This window comes from Lucilia cuprina, chromosome 6 (assembly GCF_022045245.1).
Source record: "Lucilia cuprina isolate Lc7/37 chromosome 6, ASM2204524v1, whole genome shotgun sequence".
Taxonomy (NCBI): Eukaryota; Metazoa; Arthropoda; class Insecta; order Diptera; family Calliphoridae; genus Lucilia; species Lucilia cuprina.
In genome coordinates, this window is record NC_060954.1 from 16,230,359 (window position 1) to 16,253,257 (window position 22,899).

At 32.0% G+C, this 22,899-nt stretch overlaps 1 protein-coding gene across 4 annotated transcripts in view; it reads right to left on the minus strand.

Moving 5' to 3' along the window:
• LOC111683229 overlaps positions 1-22,899 on the minus strand; it is a 94,982-nt gene that overhangs the window by 11,783 nt on the left and 60,300 nt on the right. The window contains exons 1-3 of one of the 4 annotated variants that reach the window (XM_046953632.1): positions 8,378-10,613; positions 7,514-7,602; positions 6,990-7,441 (exon numbers count right to left, since the gene is read on the minus strand). In XM_046953632.1, the coding sequence (XP_046809588.1) occupies positions 6,990-7,441; positions 7,514-7,602; positions 8,378-9,831 (1,995 nt within the window). In that variant the 5' untranslated portion in view covers positions 9,832-10,613. Of the gene's footprint in view, positions 1-6,989; positions 7,606-8,377; positions 10,614-22,899 lie in introns of those variants that run through there. The other 3 variants (XM_046953631.1, XM_046953629.1, XM_046953630.1) reach the window with 3 other exon arrangements.

A 22,899-nucleotide genomic window follows, 5' to 3' on the forward strand; every position in this document is an offset into this window, starting at 1 on the left:
ATCTATCTATCTATCTATCTATCTATCTATCTATCTATCTATCTATCTATCTATCTATCTATCTATCTATCTATCTATCTATCTATCTATCTATCTATCTATCATCTGCGCATTTCCCAAATAAAATTAAAATTTAAATACTTTTCATTAAAGTCAAAAGTTTTTGTCATCATTTATTCTTTAACCTAAAGCCAAAACTCGGATTTATATTCTTGTTAAGTTAAATGTATATATCAAAAATCGTAAAAGCCAAAGGATTCCAATTAACTTTCCATAACGGAACAAATCATATTATTTTTTCTAACATTTCCGCAATAGAAACCCTATCACATTATTAATGCCTAAATAACTATAAACAATTTTCTATTTATGACATTAAATACGACAAACAATGTAGTTGCCAGACATTAACTAATGACCATTATTACCACTAACATACAGACATAGAGACACAAATATTCCGCATAATCATACAACTGACATACAGACACACTCATAGTTATTGCCTAAATAGAAAAAAATAATAAACATTTGACTCTTTAAGGAAAAAAGTAGCGGTAGATATAAACAGACAATAAAATGTTAAAGAATCCATAAGGAAGCTCTTAAGGAGTTTCCCACCACCACCAACATTAACAAAAACAACTGCAATAACAACACCAATAACAGCAGCAACACTAACAATATAAATAACAACATTTGCCAACAAAATAGTTAAAAGTCAGCTGCTATTAGCATGACATGAATAAAATACTCGTAATAAAAATAGCAACACAAAAAATAGATGCCATCTTCATGTTGTGGCTGCAACAAATATATGTTGTTGACTATCCACTACTAAGTATACAGTTGCAAAAGATGTTCATGGTGGTGGTGGCGGTGTTGCTGGTACATGCTTATGTTCATGTTCGTGTTCATGACTCCTTTGCTGGTGAATGTGTGGTGTGTGGAGGCGTTAAATAAAATCTTAAAAAAAGAAACGTTACTGTCTTGCATAATGAATGTTGTTGGCATGTTTGTTGCAAGTAGTGTTGTGTTCACGTGTGTTTTACTGCCTCCTTTTTGATCATCATGTATGGGATTTTTCCCCTCTCTCACGTTCTTCATCTCTTTGTGAATGATCTTGAAAGTTATGCAACACACTTGTAAGTTGACATATTGACACCCTTTTTTGTTTTGTTGTTGTTGTTGGTGTATGTATTGTAGTGGCAGCCGTAGAAGCTATTGTTGCTATCTATAAAAGGAGCTGAAGATGATTTTGCATAAATTACAGTTTTAACTACAGTTTTGTGAGGTACAAACATGTGTAAGTAGTTTTGGAAGGGAATGTTAAATTGAATGATGTTTTTAAGATGATGTCACACTTGATGATACTGGTATCCATATGGATTTTAAATATTGAAAATTTAATTAATCGATGTTAACTGCTTCACTTTTAGAATTTAATATTTCAATGGAGCAAATGGTTTAATATCAGTATTCGAGAATGACCAAAATCTCCGTTTAATTTCTATTAAGAGTTCGATCGTGATGGAATTTCCATAGGCTCTTATACGATTGCCGAGCACTGGGTATCTATAATAAACCCTACAATTGTCAAGGGTATCAAGATCATATTCTCCAAAACAAAGGGCCGCTACATTTTGAATGTTATACACAGAGGGAAAAAATTTATACACACCCGGTTCCAAATCGATACAAATTTTTTTAATAACATCCGTTGTCGAGTATGTAAAACAACACTATGCAATGTTGACAACGCAAAGACTATAGACTAGACTAGACCATAGACAAGACTATAGATTAGACTATAGACTAGACTGTAGACTAGACTAAAGACTGACTACAGACTAGACTATAGACTAGACTATAGACTAGACTATAGACTAGACTATAGACTAGACTATAGACTAGACTATAGACTAGACTATAGACTAGACTATAGACTAGACTATAGACTAGACTATAGACTAGACTATAGACTAGACTATAGACTAGACTATAGACTAGACTATAGACTAGACTATAGACTAGACTATAGACTAGACTATAGACTAGACTATAGACTAGGCTAGACTATAGACTAGACTATAGACTCGAATATAGGATAGGTTATAGACTTAATTACAAACTTCACTAAAGATTAGACCATAGATTAGACTGTAGATTATACATTAGACTAGAATTTAAAATAGTCTAGTCTAAGATTTTATGTTAACCCTAATATTAAGCTCCTGATAGAAATTTTCTGATATTATTTATCCACTAATGAGGCATTATACCCCCATAACATTTAACATATTTTAAAAGTGTTTAAATATTTTTTGTTGCTTCGTTGCAGCAACATTCCATAACTTCAGTTTTAAGTTTAAAATCTTATTTATGTTTGACCATAAATTTAAAAACAAAAACTTTAAGGGGATCCGATTCTATATGTTGTTTATACAAGAGTCGTTAGTATTTCATAGGCATTCCTTTTTTTGTGAGTTTAATGCTTATTTTGTTTTTCTCAAAAATTTATTACTGTCTGTTCTTTTTACAATGCAGCTGAGAAGAGAACAATCAAATAATTTTTGACACTTTAAAATATTATTTTGCATATAATGATGGGATTTACTTTTCCAAATTCAATTTCAAATACATTTATCAAAAATTTGGTATGCCGGCAATTTTGTTGCATCATTTTTTTTTTTTTTTTGGTTTAAAATGTGGCGACATAATCCTTTTAAAATGTTGCCTCAAATAAATGTTTCCACATGGGGATTACAAAATATGAATATTTGTTTATGAAGTTAGTTAAGGTTGCCTTTTTAAGAATGTTTTTTGTTTTAAAAAAATAAAGGTGGAGTTTTTATTGTGAAACATAAATTTTAAAAATAACAATTGGTAGACATTTAAGCTTTTTTGCAAATAAATTTGATGATAAATGTGATTACTAATATATTAGCTGTTTTACGTTTTAAGAAATCATTAAGCGTTAGGCTGGAGGTATTAAGAATTTCGCTGAAGTATTTCAAAGAAATTTTAAATTTGGATTATATAGTTTTGTCAGATTATTTTTTCAAATGATTTGCAAAAAGAGAGAGAGATAGAGAGCGAGAGATTATTTTTTTAAATGAGTTGCAATGAGAGAGAGCGAGCGAGAGAGAGGGAGTAAACACAACAAGTCATAGTATTTAAAATCAGAAGTACGTATAACTTCATCTAGTGGAAATGACTTTCATATATATCTGATAATATTTGTCTTCAGACCAGGATCTACTCATTTATAATGGTGATAAGGTTTAACGTGTTTTTTTCACGAGAAAGTCAATACTTTATCTTTGAGGGAACATACGTTATTCACATAACGGGGGAATGTTACCTTCAGTCAATTTGGAGTGCCAGGACTGAATGTCAAAGTTCTTTACCTTAACACACGCCTTGACGGGTAAGCTTTTGCAACCACCGCCCCAGAGTGTATCTTACACACCGGTGGCAATTTACGTATATGGAATTTAGGGTCCAGTATACATGCCCTTTGCTCGAGTTATCTAATCTCTTGCCATAGTAGTTCCGTTGGGGAATAACAGGTGTCATGAGAAAAGCTCAATCTAACCCCGACAATGAAAAAGTCAATCACTGGTTAGAGCCGATAAAAGAGGCAGACCCAACATCAGACGAAAACAGCCTATTGATGCCACAAGGAATGCCATGTACCTACAAACATTATCATCATCTAAAGACTCACCCCAGTGCATTCCCGCCCCTTATATATGTCGCTCAAACACACTTCTAAGATGACATCTGTTGTTTCGGCAAACAGCACCTAGGTGTCGTAATTGGTGGCTCGGAAAACATAGTATATTTAAATAACAGACTTATTTCAGTGGCCACAAGGACCTACTGTGATAAGTTGCGCATGTTAAGGTATTACCTCTCCACAACGTCTCAACTAGCTTCAACCGAAACTTTTAACCATCATATCACTCTTTCTTCCGACATCTCAACAGATATAAGTCAGGATTCATCACATCCATCAGATACAAGTATCCGATGGTGCATCTCACTCCAACTCTTACCCAATCTTTGCATTTCAACATTTTTTCTGCTCAAATTCAAAATTTTTTCAATTCACAGTCTGTGGTTTGTTTCTAGGAGCGTTAACAGAAACTTATCCCGATAATTTATATTTCACCGTTTATCAATCTTTTAACCCCTTCCTGCGAATTCAGCTTTAAACTGCAGCGAGGTATTAGTAGAACCTCTTTTTCCCGGAATTGCAATAACATTAACATGGAATCATTCATCAAGGTAACATGACCCCCCCTGGATCAGCCCTTGGGCTATAAATAGATAAAATGCATCTTCGATGATTTGTTATAAGATCTAAGCAGAGAACCAATCTGGTATCACGAAAATCTTTAGTCTTCAGGACAGAGTAATGGAATCCTAAAACGTGGAAATTCTTAACTCCCTGCTGAACAGAGTTCCTTACAAATATCTGGAACTAGTTCCCAACGGATATTTTTATTATTGTAGAGTACCCCCGGGGGCATTTTTTCTCGGTGATCTTTCTCGCTATGTAGCTACTATAAACTTTGCATGATATATCTTTGGTCTTTTCTGGGAATGATTCAGAGAACCAATCTTGTATCACGAGGGCAGAGTTTCGGAATTTGTCTTGTACCAACATCTTCGTGATGTATGTTGTTGCTATGGTTTAAATCCAAATTCATGATGCATTCTGCATAAGTTCGGTGCTGTTGTCAAGACAACAAATACCTAGCAGAGCAGTGACTGTTGGACTAAGTGCTGAAATTAAGTTGGTATCATGAATGCTTTGTTGAATGGTATGCAAGTTATAGAAGAATATTCCTTCTTTGTACGGGTATGTTTAGGGCTCAAAGTATTTATACCAGTAGGTGGTGAGTATATTAAATCTAGGTGCAGTTGCCGATTCAACAGACCACCATCCTATCTGCGTGATTATAAACAAAAGTGATGTTTTGCATCTCAGAAGTTAAGCAACGGCATAGCAATAGTCAAAGTAGCAAGTACTTGGACAAAGTGCTTGTATATGGACCACCAAAATTATGTACAAAAATTGTCAGTTTTTACTTTGTCAATGAAAAAGATCACCTTGAAATGAGCCCCTCAGGGCAGCTGTTCACATAAGGTATTTCGCTATCATTTTATTGTTAAAAAGTAACACGTGGCGTGAAAAGAAAGAATGGTGAGTCGTCAAAAAAAGCTCACCCTGGCAATGAAAAGGACCATCTTGAAATCAGGCCTTCATGGCAGTTGTTCACAGAAGGCACTCCGTCATCCTGTTAGTGTTAAGAAGTAACTTTAGGTGGCTGCAATTGAAAGCCTTATAATGTGATGAGAGCGTTCACCATTCATTGAGAATGCTATTCAAGCTAATCCCCTGAGTGTTTTTTGCCCAACTTTATTTTAGATATCCCGTTGAAAGAGCTTCATTACTGAGGCATATTGCTATGAATTAGTATTCAACGAATGCATCTTCATTGGTCGGTGTATGTATCGCGGTTGTTACGATACGCAGCGACACTTCTTTAACAAAGGTATAAGATACATCTAGTATTGAGAAAAAGAGTTAAAACTTAGAATTTTAGAGACAGAACTCTAAACTGAATGCTATGTGTAAGTAACTCAGAGAGGTGTTGAATGGTCTATGAACCAGGTTATAAAATTGAGCTCTTCATATGTCTCAAAGATGTGTTATAAATGGAAATTTTGAAATATCCTTTTAGGTTATTTGATTTTCTATGAACTTAGACTAAACGTGATCTGCGTGCGAGCATTTGTAGCTAGTGTTGTAACTAGTCAGTTAAATACATTCAGTTGAGTTATACGTTGTAAAGTTAAACCTTAATTTGTTGTTAACTTAGTTTTAACTTTCATTTAATTTTTTTTTTAATTTAGAAAGAAAAAATAAGTTTAAAATATTAAAAATTTACCATAACAATTGCTAATTATGTCACTATTCAGTATTTGAATAAAAAAAAAAACAAAAAAATGGCAAAACTATAAAACAGCTGACATTAAGTAACAGAAACCCAATTTCAAACAAAAAAAATCTTTCACTTGTTTCGTTACAAAAATTTGTAACACAAAGCAGAACTAAAGGGCATAAGAAATTGTAAAACTATTCAAAAATTTCTATTATTTTAAGGTAAAAATATTTTGCATAGAAAAATAACTGAAATAGTAACTAAACTCAATGAAAGTATAAATTCCTAATAAATAAATAAAAAAACAAATAATAATAGACAAACTTAATTTGGTTACGCCAACACACAAATTTTTTTTTTACTTTAAGTAGCCCACCCTAATAAACAAGAAAGAAATTCCATAATTAGCAGCTTCCCATGACCACTAAAAGGCATTAGCATTTGAGGGTCAAGAACGAATGAAAAAAATAACACACAGAAAATATACTTTCTTGTTTAATATAAAAGAAAAATAGAAAAGACAAATCATAATTTGTTAACCAAATAAAATTAAGCATCCCAACAATAATATATATGGTTGTTGGAAAAAAAATTACCGAGATTAATAAACCCCCAACACCAAGAGAAAAAAAACATGTAAAAAAAGAATGAATTAAAGAAATCGAACATTGAACTCCCCGGTAGCTGTATGAATCTTGTGTTTTTGCTTAATTTACTCTCTAAGTCTTAATAACCCATTCTTCATTCTTTCAAGTGAAGAAGTTGGCGATGACGATGATGATATATTTCCGTGGTCTATGTACTTAAATCTCTTACTCCTACAGAAACTAATGAAATTTTAACCAACAAATCGAATCATTTTCAAATTACTAATTCTTGTTTTTATTTTGTTAATTTTGTCTGATTTTTTTGTTGTTCTTCTTTAGCTGTCTTCATCATCATTATCACCTTTTTTAAGTTTTCATCTGTTCTTGTTAAAGCTTAATGTTTTCAATAAGAATTATACTTTTCCAAAACTCATTGATCACTCACCTTTGGTTCGCGCATATTATCATTTTGCAAAATAGTTGTAGTTGTTGTGCTGGTATGATGTGTTGTTTGTGTGCCTACACCAATACTTTTACTGTTGTTCTTGTTGTTGTTGCTACCCACACCATTACCACTATTATACTCTCGATATCTGGAACGCATTTCCTCCTCTTTAACCATATACTTGTCTTTATCTTTTGACTTAATGGTCTGTTGTGTGCCTGCACTACTGCTGGTGCTACTGCTCATACTTTTTCTCTCCACATCCTTTTTATCGTTTGCTACAACAGTACCTGCCCCAAATAGTTGTTTCACTTTTTCAAAACCTCCCAATTTCTTATTACGTTTCAATGTTGCACTATCTTCTGGACGACTATGGGCAGCGGTTTGTGAATGTTGATCACGTCGTCGTAGAGTGGCGGATGTACTGCTTGTTGTTGTCGTTGGATATTTATCTAAATGTGGATCAAAGTGAGAGCCGTCATCTATGGAACGTTCACGATAGATATAATTCTCTTTGCGCTTACCACAACGTTGATGCTCGCAATGTCGTCGTTCTTTCTTGAGGAAATTCTCACAGCTCTTGATGTCATCGGCTATGGTGCGCTTGCGCCATTTGCTGCGGGTGAAATAAGAAAAACAATTAGTTGTTGGCAGACTATAGAGTGTAGACTAGGCTATAGATAAGAGTAAATACTAGACTAAAGACTGAATTATAGATTGGACTATAGACTAGATTATAGATTCGACTATAGACTATACTATAGATTAGATTAAGATTTATACTAGATTATAGACTAGGCAAGACTACACACTATATTATATAGACTATCGACTATGGACTAGACTATAGACTAGACTATGGACTAGACTATAGACTAGACTATAGACTAGACTATAGAATAGACTATAGACTAGACTATAGACTAGACTATAGACTAGACTATAGACTAGACTATAGACTAGACTATAGACTAAACTATAGACTAGACTATAGACTAAACTATAGACTAGACTATAGACTAGACTATAGACTAGACTATAGACTAGACAATAGACTAGTCTATAGACTAAACTATAGACTCGACTATAGACTACACTATAGACTAGACTATAGTCTATAGACTATACTATAGACTAGACTATAGACTAGACTATAGACTAGACTATAGACTAAACAAGACTTTAGACTAGACTAAACTTTAGGCATGACTATATACTAGACTAAAGACTAGACTATAGACTAGACTACAGACTATACTATAGACTAGACTATAGACTAGACAAGACTTTAGACTAGACTAAACTTTAGGCATGACTATAGACTAGATCAAAGTTTACAATTTTACATTTCTTTCTTAGTAGGATGTAATTGTTTTCAAAATTCTTACCTCGTGACTATATCTCCATTAAAGGACTCCTTGCGGAAATCATTCTCAATACCCGAGTCGCCCTTATCAAAACTGCGTTGCTGCAACTTATCACGCTTTAAACTGCTATGCCAACGATCTTCACTGCTCTGGCGTGCCGTAAGACCTCTTTCCAAATTCTCATAACGTTTCATATTTTCCGGTGATGAACGATACTGATCCGTACTGGTAAACTGAGATTCCAATGACTTCGGCTCATAATCTGTCAATACATGACGCTCCATTAAAGGGGAAGCTTCACGTATGGGTTTGCCCGTAAATGAGTCAAGACGTTCACGGTGTCGCGACTCGCGTACATGTGGTTTGCCTTCATTATCAAATTGAGTTTCACGTTCATACACCTCCTTAACACCGTGACCATGACCATCATCATAATATTTGGTATGTTTATAGCGAGAAGTTTTCTCTGTCTTGGGGAGAGTAGAAGTGGAAATTTGTGTTAGAGAAGGGGCAATAATATCCAAATGGGATCTTTCGGGAGAGTATTTATTAAGAATTTCAGTTGCTTCGGGTTTGTGAAAACGTGGTTCATAGGAATCACGTACTATTTCCCTTTCCGGACTGAGGTAGCGACGGCGATGATAAGCTGTATTATCTGGTTCATCTTCCAGTACACGTTCATGAGAATTTTCCCTCGATGGATAATAACCATTTCTCTCTAGAGTATTATTGTCACCATATTTACGTGTTAAAATTCTAGATTCCAAACGAGCTCGACGATAACCCATATCATCGTTATTAATGGGTATTTCACGAGCTGGAGACATATATCTTTCGGTTGTATGAAAACCATTTTCTCTAGGAGGAGTTATGCTTCTGATTTTGGGTACTATGGGTGGTTCTGCAGGTGATTTGCTGCGTTTATTTTGTAGCTCTTCTTCATAATATTTGCGTGTTTCTAGGCCTAAGCCTTCATCTTCATCGCTGAGATTACGGGGTGACAATTGTTGCCAGGGTGAGGGCGAGAAAGAGCCACCTATATGTATGGTGGTGGTACCATTTGCGGTATTGTAATTGGGAGAGTATTGATTTCTACCTGTGGCATGACTAGCTATAAAATCAGTTTGATCTTCTGATCTACGATGGTGGTTATTATGTAAAATTTCTCTTTCGGGTGTAAAAATATCTCTCGAAGCCGAACGATAGTCGCGGGCTGGAGAACGATACTCTCTTACCGGTGATACTCTTTGTGTATAATCTCTTCTGGTCAGTGTAGAGCGTTGAGGTACAATATCATCTTGCAATTCTAATTGGGCATAGGTAATGCCCTCATTGGGTCGTATATAGGAGAAGGCGGGACCCATTATAGTGGGTGGTGGTGAAAATCTCTCCATAGACAAACGTTTCACCATGCCGTTGACAGTTTGCCCCTTGGTAAGGGGCAACTTTTGGGCTGGCAACTGGGAACTGTGCATGTTTTCTTGTGACTTAGCTTGTAGGGTTAAAATTTTCTCTTTTATATTCTCCGATATGGGGTTGCGTACAACGTTACCATCTAGCTCTGTCTGCGAACGACTACGAGCTATTAGTTCTTTAAGGCCACTTTCATGTTTTTCTCTATCCGTTATAGCATCAGATTTGCGACGTTCACGATTGAATTGTTCTTCGAAACAGTCTTCTCTAGAATCGTTTTCTATAATGGGACTAAGTTGTGTGTGTTGTAGTTGACGGTTAGAACCCGAACTGCTAGCAGTTGCTGGTGCAGGTTTGGAATCTTTTAAGACTTTCTTTAGTTTATAAGAAGAAGAACCCACATCACTTTTACTTCTTACCAAACGTCTACCACCGCTATCTTCAAAACGAGGATCACGATCAACGGCCTGATTAAGATTACTGTCACTTTTGCGACTGAAAATACTAAAAATTGATGGTCTTTTGGTGGGTTTCTTGGCAGCAGCGTCGCTATTGCTACGACTTACTGGCTTGGAAGTGGTAGCTTTCTTCTTTCTTAAGGGTAACGAATGAAATTTTTTGGGGTTGGTGTCTCCACTACGTTTAGTTTTCACTCTAAATGTGGGTATATTTTCACCATTCTCTGCTATGCTCTTGTGACGCTTGGCCTGGGCAAGTACTAATGCGGCTTCTTTTTGTATGCTTTCGGTTGATAGATCGGCTGGTAGCTGATGATACGGCTGTGTATGTTGGGGTGGCTGTAGATTTGTAGTTTCGTAATTCGTTAGATCATTGGAACGTTTTCCTAAAAACAGAGAGAGAACAAAAAATAGATATTAATTGATTATATCTTAAGAAATAATTAAGTGTTTTAAGCTTGTAAAGTTCTTAAGATTTTAAAAGCCTATTTTAATAACTGACATTAAATTGATTTAAGAGCTTTAGTTTTTATACATTTTTTTTAGTTTCTGCTGGCATTACAAAAAGATGAATTAAATCATTCCCTTAAGCGCCTACTTTATACACAAAAAGAAGGTTGGTTGGTTGATGTCTTACAATGTAGACAAACACTTGTTGGAATAGTTGAAACAGTTCAAAAGAAACATCATCATTTGTCTTAAATTACTAAATGTAAGACTCTAAAGATGACTTTGGTAGAAACAACAACTTAATCTGATGTTAACAACATGTACAATTCGTAATAGTGAAACAGCTACAACAAAAAAATCTATCAACAACACCAGACCTAGTATATTCAGAGACGCCTTATGAAGAAAGGCAGGGAAATAGTTCTTAGGAAATAGAATTAAAAAGTTTTTTCAAAGTCTTTAATTAATTAAAGGTTATGTATGATAAAACGGAAATAGCTATAACTATAGAATAGGATACAGACTAGATTATAGACTTGACTATAGACTAGATTTTAGCCAAAAATCTAGACTAGAATATATACTATTTATTATATACTATATAATAGAAAATACACTAGACTATAGACTTAACTATAGACCAGACTACAGACTAGACTATATACAAGACTATAGACTAGACTGTAGACTAAACCAGAGTATAGAACAGACTACAGACAAATCTATAGATTAGCCCTTATAAACAACATGGGCTAAACAATAGACTAGACTAGAGTCTAAACTAGGCAATAGACTAGACTATAGACAATAGACTATAATATAGGCTAGACTTTAGATTAAACTATTGACCAGACTATAGACTAGGCTATGGAATTGACTATAGACTACATTTTTGACTAGACTTCATACTAGACTATTCTCTAGACTAAACACTAGACTAAATACTAGACTATAGACTAAACTATAGACTAGACTGTATACTAGACTAAAGACTAGACTAAAGACTAGACTAAAGACTAGACTAAAGACTAGACTATAGACTAAATTATAGACTAGACTATGTAAAAGACTATAGACTAGACTATAGATTAGACTATAGACTAGACTATAGACTAGACTATAGACTAGACTATAGACTAGACTATAGACTAGACTATAGACTAGACTATAGACTAGACTATAGACTAGACTATAGACTAGACTATAGACTAGACTATAGACTAGACTATATACTAGACTATGGACTACACTATAGACTATACTATAGACTACACTATAGACTACACTATAGACTACACTATAGACTACACTATAGACTACACTATAGACTACACTATAGACTACACTATAGACTACACTATAGACTACACTATAGACTACACTATAGACTACACTGTAGACTACACTATAGACTACACTATAGACTACACTATAGACTACACAATAGACTAGACAATAGATTAGCCTATAAAATACACCATGGTCTAGACTAGACTATAGTCTAAACTAGACTATAAACTAGACTTTAGACAATACTATAAACAATAGACTATACCATATACTAGACTATAGACTATACTTTAAACTACTCTATAGACCAGACTATAGACTAAACTATAGACTTGACTTTAGACTAGAACAAAGACTAGATTAAAGACTAGACAATAACTAGACTTTAGACTAGACTATAAGCTAGACATAGACTGGACTATGTACTTGACAATAGATTAGATTATAGAGTATACTATAAAGTCTATAGACCAGACTTGACTATATACTAGACTATAGACTATACTATAGACTAGACTATAGAAAAGACTATAGAATATGCTATATAATAGGCTATAGACTAGACTATAAGATAGGCTATATACTAGACTATATAGTAGACTAAAGACTAGACTATAGACTAGACTATAGACTTGACTTTAGACTAGACTGTAGACTAGACTTTAGACTAGACTGTAGACTAGACTGTAGACTATAATATAGACTAGACTATAGACTATAATATAGACCTGACTATAGACTATAATATAGACTAGACTATTGACTAGACTTTTCAAAAATGACAAGTCAACTTCAAAAGGGCTACAGTGATTAACTCCCACTTAGTTTCTAAACCCACTACTATCTCTGCACTCCAACAAAACCAACATTCTAACTCACTAGTTTGGCATTTAGCTTCCATAAAGTACTTGAACAATTTATACAATGAATACTAGACCTTAAACTAAGAACCCTTCTCATTCTTGTTCTTTTTCATTCACATCATCTAAATGTTATTTTGATTAATGTCAATGATTGCAATTTTAGTACTTAAGACCAACACTTTATGTGGTGGCCCTGGCCATAACATGTAAATTCATTAGGAATCTTATTGCTGTATGATGTGTGTGTGAGTTGATGGACCAGATGTATTCACAGTCGGTAATAAATAGTAAAATAGTTATTCATAAATTATTATGCATTTGACATAGAATATTGGTACATGTGTACATATGTATGTACATATGAGTAATAAATGTATGAGTAACCAATCAAAAAGTTATTAGCATTTGTTAAATGACGTTGCTGTTACATTGCACTGTTAGGGAATGTATGAGATATTTCTCAAGAATTGTTTCGTGGGTAATTAAACAGAACATTGTGTTGATCTATGGCATAGAAGAAGAATAGAATTGATATTTGAATAGAATGATCGATAGTTTATAAATATTTCCACAATATTTGTAACAAATTTTTTTAAATATCATAATTGATATATTTTTTTAATTATCTCCTTCTTAAAACCATTATGCAAACATTAAGAAAAAATTTCACTATAATTTACATTCCATAACGTTTTCCGTATACCTAACTTTCATATAACTTTAAATTTTTAAAAAATACTTAAAAATAAAAAAAAAATCCAAAAATAAACGAAGAACTGTTTCCCATTATCATTAAACAATTTGCTAATTTTAAAAGCTTTATTTTCTTGTTGTTCTATGTTTTTCTTGGCCTCCTCCCCACAATTCTTTATAATTATATAGAATTGCATATGAGTTTTTGATGGCCCCATTGTAAAGACCCTCTATTATTAAAAAAAACATGTTGTTGTAGTCGATGATAATGATGATGCTGTTGCTGCTGCCAAAGAGAACATAATGATGATGGTCGGTTGGTCAAATTTAAATTACTGTAAAAGTAGTTGTAGTAAAAGAACTAAATATTTATGGCAAAAAAATAAACAGCAAAATATTTAAACAAATATATGATTTACACTCAGATCTGGTGTACGCGAAAAACGTTCGATTAATTAAGAAATTGAGAGCAAAATATTGAGGGAATAAAGAAATTATGAAAACTTTTGACAATATATCAGCATAGAGATCAGGCAATAGTCTGACAATAGATCTGTCTATAGTCTTGACTATAGTTCAGTTTATAGTCTTGATTATAGATTAGTCTATAGCCCTGACTATAGATCATTCTATAGTATGACTATAGATCAGTCCATATTCTCGACTATATATCAGTCTATAGTCTAGACTATATATCACTCTATAGTTTTGCCAATAGATCGGTATAAAGTCTCGACTATAGATCTGTCTATATTCTCGACTATAGATCAGTCTATAATCTTGATAATAGATCAGTCTATAGCCTTGACTATAGATCAGTCTATAGCCTTGCCATAGATCAGTCTATAGTCTTGACTACAGATCAGTCTATAGTCTTGACTATAGATAAGTCTATAGCCTTGCCCATAGATCAGTCTATGGCCTTACCTATAGATCAGTCTATAGTCTTGGCTATAGATCAGTGTATAGTCTTGATTATAGATCAGTCTATAGTCTTGACTATAGATCAGTCTATAGTCTTGATTATAGATCAGTCTATAGCCTTGCCCATAGATTAGTCTATAGTCTTGACTATAGATCAGTCTATAGACTTGACTATAGATCAGTCTATAGTCTTGACTATAGATCAGTCTATAGTCTTGATCAGTCTATAGTCTTGACTATAGATCAGTCTATAGTCTTGACTATAGATCAGTCTATAGTCTTGATTATAGATCATTCTATAGCCTTACCCATAGATTAGTCTATAGTCTTGTCTATAGATCAGTCTATAGTCTTGGCTATAGATCAGTTTATAGTCTAGACTATAGATCAGTCTATAGTCTTGACTATATGTCAGTCTATAGTCTTGATTATAGATCAGTCTATTTTCTTGACTATAAATCTGTCTATAGTCTTGGATATATATCAGTCTATAGTCTTGCCTATATATCAGTCTTATAGTATTGAAACTGATCTTTAGTAAGAAACTAATAAGTGATCAACAGTCCAGACTATACCTTAGGTCTAATTCAAAAACCTTTGCTAATGTCTCTAGGAATAAGTTATGTTAATGAAAGCACTTTATAGTTTATACTAAATTTAATCCAGGCTTAATTTTTGACAAATTAATGATCTTTTTTTTTAAAAATTCTCTATCAACGTCTTTATCATAAAGTTCTCAAGTTACTCCTCTCAAAAACTCGTTAAATTATGTAAAGCTTCTTAGAAAATCCTAATAATTTATAAGCGCGAAAACAACACAAACTATTATTAAAGCAAAACAAATTAATTTAATAATAAAAATAATTTAAATAAACATTATGATTTAATCATAACGTTTATTAGTTAATTTCTTTAATTAAATTTATTATAAACGGTTTAGAATTAATTTGAATTCATTAAAATATTTTTTAGTTAACAATTCAGCACTTTAGCTAAAAGACAAATAAAGTAAGAACATAAAAAAGAAACTAAAAAACTTAAAATATTTAAAACAAATTTATTTAAATCTACGCCCCATATTTTCGTTAAAAAAAAACAAGAAACATAAAACTAGTTATTTTTACCATTTGCAAAAAAAATAACTTTAACAACAAATTAAAGTAAATGTTAAAATATTCTAAGATCAGTATAACCAGAACAACAACAAAATGTTATAAATTTAACTAACAATCATCAATCAAATTAAAAGAAACTTAAACAGACACATTCCGTTCTTTATGTAGACACCCCAGATGATGGCGATGATGACTATGATGGAAACCTTAACAAAAATTGTTAAGAAAAAATAATAAAAAATATTTTAACAACAACTACTCAAGTGGCAAACAAATGAACAAGAAAATAAATTAAATAGAAAAAATTTAGAACAATAATAAAAAATTTTTTGGTTAAAAATAAATGTTAACAATGTTTGAATGAATCATAAAATGTTTGCACAATTTTCCAAAAGCTTTAGCACGCCCTATAATTTGTTAATATGCTATAATGTTTATAAATATTAAAAACAAATTATTTTTCTTTCTAAATTATTATAATGCTAAAGATCACAATAGTATCAAGATTTTCTTTGTAATAAATTTAGTTTAGTCAAAACTATAGAGTGATCTATAGTCAAGACTACAGAGTGATCTATAGTCAAGACTACAGAGTGATTAATAGTCAAGATTATAGAGTAATCTATAATCAAGACTATAGAGTGTTCTATAGTCAAGACTATAGAGTGTTCTATAGTCAAGACTATAGAGTGATCTATAGTCAAGACTATAGAGTGATCTATAGTCAAGGCTATAGAGTGATCTATAGTGAAGACTATAGAGTGATCTATATTCAAGACAATAGAGTGATCTATAGTCAAGACTATAGAGTAATCTATAATCAAGACTATAGAGTGATCTATATTCAAGACTATAGAGTGATTTATAGTCAAGACTATAGAGTGATCTATAGTTAAGACTATAGAGTGATCTATAGTTAAGACTATAGAGTGATCTATAGTTAAGACTATAGAGTGATCTATAGTCAAGACTATAGAGTGATCTATAGTCAAGACTATAGAGTGATCTATAGTCAAGACTATAGAGTAATCCATTATCAAGACTATAGAGCGATCTGTAGTCAAGACTATAGAGTGATCTATAGTCAAGACTATAGAGTAATCTATAATCAAGACTATAGAGTGTTCTATAGTCAAGACTATAGAGTGATCTATAGTCAAGACTATAGAGTGACCTATAGTCCAGACTATAGAGTGATCTATAGTCAAGACTATAGAGTGATTTATAGTCAAGACTATAGAGTGATTTATAGTCAAGACTATGGAGTGATCTATAGTCATGACTATATTGTAATCTATAGTCAAGACTATAGAGTAATCTATAATCAAGACTGTAGAGTGATCTATAGTAAAGACTATAGAGTGATCTTTAGTTAAGACTATATAGTGATCTATAGTTAAGACTATAGAGTGATCTATAGTCAAGACTATAGAGTGATTTATTGTCAAGACTATAGAGTGATCTATAGTCAAGACTATAGAGTAATCTATAATCAAGACTATAGAGTAAACTATAGTCAAGACTATAGAGTAATCTATAATCAAGACTATATAGTAATCTATAATCAGGACTATAGAGTGTTCTTTAGTCAAGACTATTGAGTGATCTATAGTCAAGACTATAGAGTGATCTATAGTCAAGACTATAGAGTGATCTTTAGTCAAGACTATAGAGTGATCTTTAGTCAAGACTATAGAGTGATCTATAGTCAAGACTATAGAGTGATCTATAGTCAAGACTATAGAGTGATCTATAGTCAAGACTATAGAGTGATCTATAGTCAAGACTATAGAGTGATCTATAGTCAAGACTATAGAGTGATCTATAGTCAAGACTATAGAGTGATCTATAGTCAAGACTATAGAGTGATCTATAGTCAAGACTATAGAGTGATCTATAGTCAAGACTATAGAGTGATCTATAGTCAAGACTATTTTCAAGACTATGGAGTGATCTATTGTCAAGACTATAGAGTGATCTATAGTCAAGACTATGGAGTGATCTATTGTCAAGACTATAGAGTAATCTATAGTCAAGACTATAGACTGATCTATAGTAAGGGGTACATACTGATCTATAGTCATGTATATAAGCTGATCTTTAGTCAAAACTATAGACTGATCTATAGTAAGGATCTATAGTCATGAATATAGACTGATCTATAATAAACACTATAGACTGATCTTTAGTCAAGACTTTAGACTGATATTTAGCCGAGTCCAAATACTGTTTTATAGCCGACACCATACACTTGTCTTTACCTAAGACAATAAACTGATCTATGATCAACACAATATACTGATCTATAGCCGAGACTATACACTGATCAGCACTGTAGACTGAAGTATAGTACAGACTTTATTCTGATCTTTAGACAAGACTGTAGACTGATCTTAAGTCTAGAATATTCTATAGACCTATCTGGCCAAAAATATAGACTGATATAGTCAAGACTGTAGACTAATCTATAGTTTAGACTGTAGACTGATCTATAGTTTAGACTTTAGATTGATCTATTGTTTCGACTATAGACTAATCTATTGTTAAGACTATAGACTGATCTGTATTGTAGACTATAGACTGATTTATAGTTAAGATTGTACACTGATCTTTAGATGCAGTTTCTAATTCCTCCGCTTTAAATGATTGATCCCACATAAATATTTCTTCCACATAACCTACCTTTCACCCAAAAATGCTTTTAACTCGAATTTATGTTATAAAAGATTAGATCATGCTTTCCCACACCAATCCTCCTGCAAGTGCACAAGTACAGCAACTACAACAACAAAACTCTTAACAAGAGTAGTTTTAGTAAAACAAAATTTAAAGGCTGCTACCGTGTTTAAAACAATTTAGTACTCTCGTGTACACCTTTAATGTAAAATTAATTCGGTTGTTTTGGTTTCAGCTGATAACAGATCTGGTCTAATTTATGTTAAACTTTAAGTCTTTTTTTTTTGCTCTTCCGAATAACAACAACCATAGCTTGGTTTACAGCTGTTATGGGTTACAGTTTCAATGCTTCAGTATGTGTTTATGTTGTCGAATTAATTTTTATATTTATTTTGTATTTTTTCGGTTTCTATAAAATGCTCTACATAATTTTTTCTAAAGATTTTTAGCCTGTTTGTTAGCTTTGTGAAAAAAAACAAGAGTTAAGCAGCCTCAAGGTAATCTGTTTCTATGGATTTTTTTTCTTCAAATTTTATCAATAGGCTGCAGTTGATTTTTTTTTTTTTGTTTGTTAGTGACCACAAAATGTTTAATGTTAGTTTTGCAAAAATTACAAAAACAAAATGTAGATTTCTTTTAATGTTTTTGTTTTTGTTTATGTGGTAGATAATTTATTACAACACTTAAAGAAACAACTTGCTGACATGTGATATGCGTTCGTTCGACTTTCACTGATGTTTTGCTGTGCTGTGCTGCGGTGTGGTTGGTTTCAGCTTTTAACTGCTGCTTAGCATTTATAATGCTAAAATAGTAGTTAGTTAAAGAGTTAACAAAATCTTATCAGATCTTGGGGAGAAATACACAACATCTAACTATTTGCGATTTTTATATGTCTTTTTGTTTTCATTTTTCCTTTTTGCTTTATTTCTACACTAAGGAGTATTTTATGCTGGCTTGGGCGATATTTATTTTACAACCTCGTCTGTATATATTTTTTTCAAGTTGTAAAATTTAATGGCCAATAAAAATTATAAATAAAAAACAAAACTAAAGCAAGAATGTTTGGTTTTTGTCACTTTGAAATTTTGAATTTCTTGTTTGTTTTTGGTGAAATTATAAGAGTTATTGGATTTTTTCTTTTATTAGACTATAACATTAAAATTTGGAATAAGGATATGACAGACCAGTTTTGATATTTAATCACTTTCTAATTTGTTAAGGAATTAATAATAATTAAAAAATATTCATTTTAACTTAAAGTGGTCTATAGACAAGGCTCTAGATCATATACAGACTACAAAGTCTGGACTATAGATTAGTCTATAGTCTTGACTATAGATTAGTCTATAGTCTTGACTATAGATTAGTTTATAGTCTTGACTATAGATTAGTCTATAGTCTTGACTATAGATTTGTCTATAGTCTTGACTATAGATTTGTATAGTCTTGACTGTAGATCAGTCTATAAACTTGACTATAGATCAGTCTATAATTTTAAATATAGCTCTGTCTATAATCTTGACTATAGATCAGTCTATAGTCTTGACTATAGACCAGTCTATAGCCTTGACTATAGATCAGTCTATAGTCTTGACTATAGATCAGTCTATCGTCTTGACTATAGATCAGTCTATCGTCTTGACTATAGATCAGTCTATAGTATTGACTATAGATCAGTCTATAGACTTGACTACAGATCATTCTATTGTCTTGACTATAGATCAGTCTATAGTCCTGACTATAGATCAGTCTATATTCTTGACTATAGATCAGTATATCGTCTTGACTATAGATCAGTCTATAGTCTTAACTATAGATCAGTCTATAGTCTTAACTATAGATCAGTCTATAGTCTTGACTATAGATCAGTCTATAGTCTTGGCTATAGATCAGTCTATAGTCTGGACTATAGATCAGTCTAAAGTCTGGACAATAGGTCAGTCTATAGTCTTGACTATAGATCAGTCTATAGTCTTGACTATAGATTAGTCTATAATCTAATGTAAAGATTAGTTTATAGTGTAGAATATAGTTCAATCAAAGTCTCGACTATTGATCTACATTATATATAGTTCAAAAATCTCTACTATCGATCATCTTATAATATTATATATGGATCAGACAATAAAACAGTCTAATAACAATAATTTTTTACTTATAACTTATACAGTCATGTTATCACCATTATTAACACACATGTATATTTATGTGGGAAGTTTTTCGTTTGTAGACCAAAACTCCCATAACATTTCTAAGATATAAAATGTTCTAAAATCTTAAAAGTGATGGCTGTCAAAATAACAAGTCATATAAACCAAACAACAAATTACATAAAAAAGTATCTGTTAAATTCTAAACAATAATGTAGGTGTTTCATGACCAAAAAACAACAAATTTAACACAAACTAAAAAAAAAAAAACTATAAAGTACCAACAAGAAACTTTCAATATTTTATTCCCTCCAAAGAGGATTAAATGTTTGATACTTTAAAACCATGAAAAAACTGATACATAAACGTTTAAAAAACAATTGATTTGTCTTTAATTCGTTTTTTGGCAACTGTCGAAAATTTTCAATTGCTTTAGTTTTTGTTTTTTCGTCGCAATTTTTTCACAGTTTGTTATAGATTATAGTCGTCATATAATTGCGATAAATGTAACAATTTTTTATTTGCAATGTTCACATTGTTGTAGTCGTTGGGACGTGTCTTTCAAATCAAAGTGTAATTCATTGTTATTTGTTCATTTATTTAATTATATATAAATATATATCAGGTGGGCTGTGATGTGTGTTGAGTCGAAATGAATTGTTGTTTGTATGTTTCAAGACATATTGACTTTAGAGAATTATATTCGGTTTTTTTTAAGATTTTATTGGCAAATTTTTGACATTAAGGGTGTGTTTAATGACAATTTGTTTTTAATTATCTAATAAATTTTTTTTCAGTGCGCCAAATAACAACAACGCAATCCAACAAAACAAAAGACTTAAGAAACATACATGTAATAGTTAAATAAAACTTAAAGATCAAAGTTGATGGGAGATTAAAGTAAAAATAGAATTTAATTTAATTATGATTAGAAACATTAATTTTTAGATAAACCATGTAATTTATTAAGATTTTCACTTGTCAATTAAAAAAGAGTATTCAAAGTGGGTCACCAGCAATGTTGCCAATATCTTTCTACTATTTCCCAATAAATCATGTGAAAAAAAACATTAGCAACTAGAGTATGGACTAGATATAACATGACAATAGACTAGATTATGGACTATACTAGACTATAGACTAGACTATTGACTAGACGATAGACTAGACTATAGACTAGAATATAGACTAGACTATAGACTTGACTATAGACTAGACTATAGACTAGACTAAAGGCTAGACTATAGACTAGACTAGACTATAGACTAGACTATAGACTAGACTATAGACTAGAGTAAAGACTTGACTAACGACTAGATGAAAGACTAGACTATAGTCTTGACTATAGACTAGACTACACACTAGACTAAAAACTAGACTAAAGACTGGACTAAATACTAGGCTATGGACTAGAATATAGACTAGACTATAGACTAGACTATAGACTAGACTATAGACTAGACTATAGACTAGACTATAGACTAGACTATAGACTAAACTATAGACTAGACTATAGACTAGACTATAGACTAGACTAGACTAGACTAGACTAGACTATAGACTAGACTATAGACTAGACTATAGACTAGATTATAGACTAGACTATAGACTATACTATAGACTAGACTATAGACTAGACTATAGACTAGACTATAGACTAGACTATAGACTAGACTATAGACTAGACTATAGACTAGACTATAGACTAGACTATAGACTAGACTTTAGAATAGACTATAGACTAGACTATAGATTAGAGTATAGCTTTTACTTTAGACTAGACTATAGATTAGAGTATAGACTATACTATAGACTAGATTATATACTATACTATAGACTAGACTATAGACTACACTATAGACTATAGACTAGACTATGGACATTAGACACAAATTTTCTCAAGCAGAAGTGTTATCATCAGACACAATGTTCTTGACTCTGTAAAACACTTTCAATCGTGTGACTCTATTTATATAGTCTTCCTTTTAAGTAATTGTTTTCCTAATCTTAACTGATTGATAACTTTTTTACAATTACAAGGTTATAACTCATTTTATAAAACACTTTGATCTTTCGCCTTTAATCAGTCAATCAATAATAACAAGTTTCCTTCATAAGTTTTTTGTTTCTTAAACTCCCATCATCATAATTACCTTTATTGCTAGTATGCGTGTACTTATACTTGCCAAAGATAACACTTCTGATTAGTTTGTAGATTTTTTTCCTGTTGCAACTTTACAATCACTTTAGAAACGTCTACTCATCGCACATCATCGTAAGTGACACATTTGATACAAAAGGAAGCACTTGTTGGTTTTTATGTTTAGGGTTTTTATTTTAAACATATCTTAGCCATTTATAGACAGATTTAGTTTTAGTTTTGAGTTTTTGTTTCTTGCTTATCATTCTGTTAAACATGTCGTGCCACATGAAGCAGACGTTAAGGAGGAGAATAACAATAACATGATACAACCTTATTTGGCTTGAAAATGAAACAACTGATGAAGACAA